We start from the raw sequence: 6,823 nt of genomic DNA, 5'->3' as shown, positions 1-6,823 counted from the left end.
AAGTAAAAATTTTCTAACCTGCCTTGATTTTAGTGTCTACTTTGATATCGTTATAACAAACATCTCCGTCAATGATGTTTTACTCCCTGTCCTTTGATTTACTATGTTTTCTGTGGTAGAGAAATATTAATCATGAAAATTAGGATCAAAAAAACATTTTTCTGAATAACTTAGGAATTACTGTCAATTCAATGTTTTTCAACCTTCTCATGAAATTATTATTAGGATAATAATTTAGGATTAGGATAATCAAATGAATTTTGATCCGCGTGTAGAAAAGTTGTGTAGGTTATCAGTAGACAACGGAATTTTATTTTTATTATGAATTAGGCTCAAGTTTTGGAACGGAGTATTTTTTGATTCTAAGTAAATTGTTATAGAAACTGATTGTACAATAAGAAATTCCAAACTTTTATATATTATTTGCTCGGAAAAATACTTAAAAAATCAACACTTACAGGTAACAAAATAAAAGTTCTCAAATGTACAGTAGACTCTCACAATTTCTAATGATGGATATTGCTCTATTTATCAGTTCCTGAATAATGAAATATGTGAAAATCAACTGTATATATTGTAATTGTCAGTTGTTCATATAAACACTATTTTTATTGCAAACATAAATTTAAACAAATTAATTTAATTTAAAGAAACGTGTAAAATTCATATGATGATTTATATAAAGTGTTTTCTTTCGATATTATTAATATTTTATATATTTATAATACAGTTAGAATTATAGTGCAATTTTATTACACTCTTAATTTTAAATAAACATTTGAAGTTTATATAAATAAGCGGTTTGTATTAAATTATATGACTTATTTTTATATAAGTATACATTTATAATTATATTATAATGTGTATAATAATTTACTACAAGACCTAATGGAAAAATTGTTGGTCTAATGTTTTGTATCTACAATATGAAATTAATACAAGATTTAGTGCACATTGTGCATATATTAATTTAACAAGATTGCATTGTAAAATAACTACCCGAAAAGGGTTTTGGAAAATTATTGTTGAAGAGATTGCTGTAATGAAAGAAAAATTTCATCATTAATATCTTTATTAAAATCATTAATGTCATCATTAATATCAACCTTAATTTTTTTGCCTTTTTTCTGTTTGTTGTCTATAAACGTTTTTACTTGTGCTGGGGTTCTGCAGCGTAGCACTTCATTTTCAGACACGACCCTCATGCACTCCTTGAGAGATGGCAACTTTTCCATTGAAGAAATATCCCCAAATTCAGCAGTCAAAGCTTCTTGCTCATCGATTGTCCACCGGCATTTTTTTGTTTTTCCGCAAGAAGTATCTGTAAAAATTACACTATATTCATTTCATAAGCCTAAAACAGATGTAACAAACATCCTATTTAATAATGTCAAATGAAAATGAATGCGAACAAAAAATTAAAGTCGTTTATGAATATAACAGTTTTATCTTTCTTCATTAGCATTCATTTTTTTGGGCATAGCACAGTGAAAAATTTCACACGAAAAACCTGACCAAAACAAAACCAAATGCAATATAAATTATGCAAACAAATATGTACTCCAAATTTATTTTTGATTAGAAAATCTAATATAAAAATATTTAAAACAAGTAATGTACTCTGTTTATATATATTGGAAACAACAAACCGATTTAAAATATAATAGAAAAAATAGTTTTTATTGGCTCTGTTCCAGAACCTGCAAGAATCTACTAGTTTTGCAACTTTTTCCGATATCGTAAAGAGGTTATCGTATTAAAAAATTTAACATTCTTGCATTTCTGGAACAGTCAATTATTATTGCATTAGTGATTAATCTGTAAAATGTCAAATCGGCCATGATATCAAATCTTTACTGGATTTTAAATAAGACAATTTGGGGAGTTTGAAAGTGCCGGTAGCATAATCTAAAAAAATATTTGTACTGTTTAAATAATTTTGTGAGTGGACCAACAAGGCCACATTAATAATCAGTAGGAGGGTTAAGTGAAATGAAATATAAAATCATGAATACAAAAAAATTAAAGCTAGATCATAATGCATTTGATTTTGGTCATGGTTTTCGGTAAATTATTTTTATGTATTTATATGTATTTTTATGTATTTTGAAACATATGTCTACGCAAACTTAGTTATAGTTTCTACTCAATATACTTACTATCAAGTTTATTACTGTAGGAACTACTAGTCTTCCTATTATACTTACTACTATTTTTCTTTTTTAACAAATGTGCGCCATATGTAATATTGTCTGATTTATCAGATGATGACTCAGATTCGGAAGATATTCCATGAAGATTCTCAAAACTATTATTTTCGGAGTTTTCCTCATTCCTACAACCAGCAGCTGACAGCAAAATCTTGGACACTGTAGTGATTCCCGCCATTGGTACCGATACTCTATAAATACTTTTGTGTATATCCACTGTGGCTTCTTCAACGTTAAGCAAAGCTGTATACTTTGCTATATGCTTCCTTAATTTAGTTCCTCTTAATGTGTGAGGAATAGTGGCCCCAAACTGTAAGGCAAACTAGCGTAATAACGGGCAAGCTCTTATATATTTTTTTGATATTGCTGATGATCCGGGAGCCGAGAAAATATAGTGATTTGATTTCGGAATTCCAGCACTATTGCGATGCTTTAATATAAGGTCAACTGCCTTTCTACTTAAAGGATCCAGCATATGCTGTCAGTACGTCCTAATTTGCCTCATAGGGTAATTCTTACATACTGTTAGCGAATTCAAAAGATTGGTTAGAAATATTATCAAGAAATCCAGCTTCTATATTGTCAGTAATAGTTTCCTTCTTATTGTAGTTTTCAATAGTTATTCTCGCGATCTCACTTGCTCGTCGTCGATTGAACACTTGTAGACATATTAGAGTAGTTTCCAAAAGATTTTTCCAATCATCAAAGATAAATTGTTTAGTTAATGTAGCTATAGAATATACCATTTTGTTTCTTAGAAAATCATAAAGTTGTTTGATATCTTTTTTGTTTGGCAAATCTTCTTTCTTAGATCTTTTTTTGTTTTCTCTATCTTCAATAGCTGTTTTATTTATTTGAGTGGGAGTCTCTTCAACCCACAATGAAACGAAATTGTCCAAAAGGTCTTTCATATCAATATTTTGATTTTTTATGAACTCATTCTTTTGTATGTTCGCACATTTTTTTTATCAAACCAGATAAGTTGGTGGCAACTGCTGGAGTAGAAAACCGCCGACCAAACTCCCACTTTGCAGTTTTGCGTAATGCTTCAATTGTCATATCAAACAAATGTGGCTTAAAATTTTCCTTCAACTCCTTTTGTTTCAGGATGTAATTTTATGCACTCAATTTTGAATCGACCCAAGAGTCTCATGTTCGCTCGGATTTGATCATGGTGGTGAATATCAGGTAACTTTTCGGATAACCTTTTGCCGTATCTAATTATTAGTTCGTCATACCGAATGGCCTGTGTAATTTCATCGTTTCGTAGAACGGGAAAAATCGCTGTTTTCATTTCTGTGTTTGCCAATTTGTGTACGTATTGAGTGATTTTCCTACCTTCAATGAAATTGTTAAGTTTATTTTTTTTTATTAGAGCATTTACTAATATGAGCTCTTGCCGAAGTGATGCTATAATACCCTTTACAGTGGACGCAGCATACGTGGTCTGCTTTATGGTATGGTTCTGATTGTTGTCGTCTTGTAACGATAAGTGAACCTGTATTTTTATCATAAGCGGTATTATGTATAAAATCTCGTTTTTTTTCGGAGCTTATCAAATATTTCTCTGCGCTTTCGGTTTCCTTTTGGTAAGGCCATTTCCATTTTAAACCATATTCTAATTTTTGTGCCTCAAAAAAAGTGTCGAGCAATCTTACATTGTAAGGTTTTGCAAAACACACAGAAATGTTGTTTTGATTTTTGCTTGGAAATGGTACTGTCAAAACATCGACTTTTACTGGTTTAGGTATAGCCTCTATGAAGAAGCTCACATTTGTGCTATTGTTGTTGTTGCTAGAATCGGGGTAGAAATTCTGACGTAGAGTTTCCTGGCAAAGTTTCGATTGTAGAATTTATTGTGCTTATATCCGTAAAACCTACACAGTCACTGGTTTCTTGTGGTTCAATTGCCGTTGAGTTTTCGAAGTGGAATTGATCTGTAGTTCGCATTTCAGGGGACTTTCTATTAGATATTGCTCTCCATGACGATTCTTCTAATCTGTCCCATGACAATAGCGGCGACCTAATTCCGCTAGTTGATCCTGTTTCCTGTAGTTTTTTTGGGTTTTTTACGGATGTGTAACCAGAAATGTTGTGTATTACCATACCATTTGAGTCAGGTGGTAGACAATCGGACGAAAAGTCTTATGATTGAGTTTCAATTGTAGAATTTGTTTTGGTTGCATCCGTGGTATACAAAGTATTATTGGTTACTTTGGGTTCAATTGCGGTCGAGTTTTTTATACAGCTAAGGTTAATATTCTGCATTTCTATATATTCTTCAGGATAATTTCTATTAGATATTGTGCACAAAGACGATTCTTTTAATATGTCAGCTGATGACAATGGCTGTGACTTTTTTATTCCTTGTTCTTTTCGTGGGGTTTCTTCAGATAACCCCAAAGAATTAATTGCTACAGTTTCCCAAACTTCGTTTTCTGGTTCATCAGTTGTTGACCTCTCCCATTCAGTGCATATTTCCACAGTAAAACTTTGAATATATGCTTTAGATGGACAATTTAAGTCCATTGATATTTCTAATAGCTCCGTTGATGAAAAAATTTCTGATGGATCTGAATTATTTTTTGATTTTTCTTCCGAATTACTATTTTTGATTTCCGGCGGTGAAATTGCATTTACTTTTATTTGCTTTTGTTTAAAAAGTTGTAATTTGTCATCTACAAAAATATACTATGTTCAAACTTTCCCCAAATATATATTTCTATATTTGAAATCAAATTTGATTCCAAAAAAACAATGCTAGGATTAATTAATAATTGCATCATCACCATGATTTTTCAATATACAGTAATTATATCTATTATAAAAATTATATAGCTATTTTTGTTAGCTTACCGCTAGTCGAAATTAATTTAGCTGCATATTTTCCGCCTTTACATTTCACCACACACGTATCTCCTTGGATTTGTGTTATAGATTTGGAATTTACGACACAAAATTCTGAATCGTCATATGTGATCAAGGAGAATTTAAATAATCTATAATAAAAAAAATATTTAGTGTCAATTATTTTTGATAGATATTTTTAGTTTTATTTTTAAAACGTTTCTTGCTTCTCCCATAAACTTATGGTTTTTGGGCTAAGTATGCTTACCTTGATAAATCAAATTGTCCTCTTGATACAGTTTCAAAAGATGAAAAATCTGTCGTATTATTCTCTTCCGAATCCGATGCGTTATTTTCACCATGTATAGTGACTGAAGACATAGGCTCTATATCTGATCTGTTTGATCCTAGTGGAGGTAGATTTTTTATATACTCTTTCATGTATAACGTTGTCGACGGTAAAATATTTTGATAAGCACGACCACAGCTCGCAGGAATTCTTGGAATTCACTTTGTTTCTTCTCTTCAAGATTTTCTTTATTATCTATGAAAATTAATGGCAAAAAATGGCGCCTCTGATGCTTTAAGATTGTTTTTATTCATTTTTTGGACAAAGTAGCACGATCTAAATGATCGTTTTTTCCATTTTGTGGCGAAATTTGTTTCAGAAATTTTACAAATATTTTTGGAAATAAAATTCGAGCAATATTTATAAAATTCCGACGCGGGTTTGAAAATTATATCATTTTTATTCACCTTTTTTTTCTTAAAAATCATTTTTGCATATTTTAACAATAATTTTTCATGCTCTCTGCATGCTGACAAGGACATGCGATGAAAAAAAAGTTATTATCATGATTTCACAATATACAGGCATGTCATGGAAACCAATGTGTCGCAGAGACACATAATTTATACTCTTATTTAAAAAACGGTTTAAATATTTGAATATGTTTTGTATATTAAATTGTATTAACTTACCGTCAGCTTTAATGAAAATTGCGGAGTACGAACAGGCTTTATACTTTACAATACAATTGTCGGAATTGTGATGTTTCACGTCTTTTGTTTTGACAACATAGTCACCGTCATTGTCAAACTTTACTAGGGAAAACATGTTGAACTAAAAAAAAAACTTTCAACGAAATTTTAAAAAATTAACTAATAAAATAAAAGTTTTAAGTTTTGTTTTATAGAGAGGGTTATTTTACATCTATTGAAGAATACGTAAAATTAAAGTAAAAACACGTAAATAAGCAGGCCGGGCCGAACTTATATGGGGGCTATCCGAAAATATGGACCTACATAGGCAATTTTCTGTTGTAGATTGTAGTACCCATTGCGAAAATTAAATACGAAATTTGAAACAATTCCGGTGAAAAATGTCGCTAAAATCATCAAAATACCGAATATCGGGAGGTACCGTTATATGGGGGCTATTTGAAGACGTCGACCTATATGGCCCATTTTCAACACCAAAAGTCCTGCACACATTATATACATCTGAGCAAATTTCATCAACCTATGTCATTTCGTTCGTAAGCTAGAGTGATTTTCACATATATATTTCGAGGTGTTGCAAACGGAATTACAAACTTAATATACCCTCCATACTATGTATGGTGGAGGGTATAATAATGCATATATAAGTGTATGGACTCCCGCAAACACAAAGACATAAAAGAGACTTATGAGCAGGGCACCCGGTTTGTGATATTCTGGTCAGGAATTTAAATAAAGATTTTTTGGGTGTCAGACAGGTGGGT

General features: G+C 31.0%; 1 protein-coding gene across 1 annotated transcript; it reads right to left on the bottom strand.

Moving 5' to 3' along the window:
• Positions 1-907: 907 nt before the first annotated feature.
• Positions 908-5,453, bottom strand: LOC131806551 (uncharacterized). Its single transcript, XM_059130755.1, has 4 exons — positions 5,326-5,453; positions 5,067-5,209; positions 1,107-1,321; positions 908-1,037 (listed from the first exon to the last, which is right to left on the bottom strand). The coding sequence occupies exons 1-4, from the start codon at positions 5,436-5,438 to the stop codon at positions 1,020-1,022; spliced, it is 489 nt and encodes a 162-aa protein (XP_058986738.1). The 5' UTR covers positions 5,439-5,453; the 3' UTR covers positions 908-1,019.
• Between the last annotated feature and the right edge of the window lie 1,370 nt (positions 5,454-6,823).

The sequence above is a fragment of the Musca domestica genome, unplaced genomic scaffold, assembly GCF_030504385.1.
Source record: "Musca domestica strain aabys unplaced genomic scaffold, Musca_domestica.polishedcontigs.V.1.1 799, whole genome shotgun sequence".
Classification (NCBI taxonomy): Eukaryota; Metazoa; Arthropoda; class Insecta; order Diptera; family Muscidae; genus Musca; species Musca domestica.
Note: the sequence above shows the minus strand (reverse complement) of the source record. Positions and strands in the feature narration are given on the sequence as shown.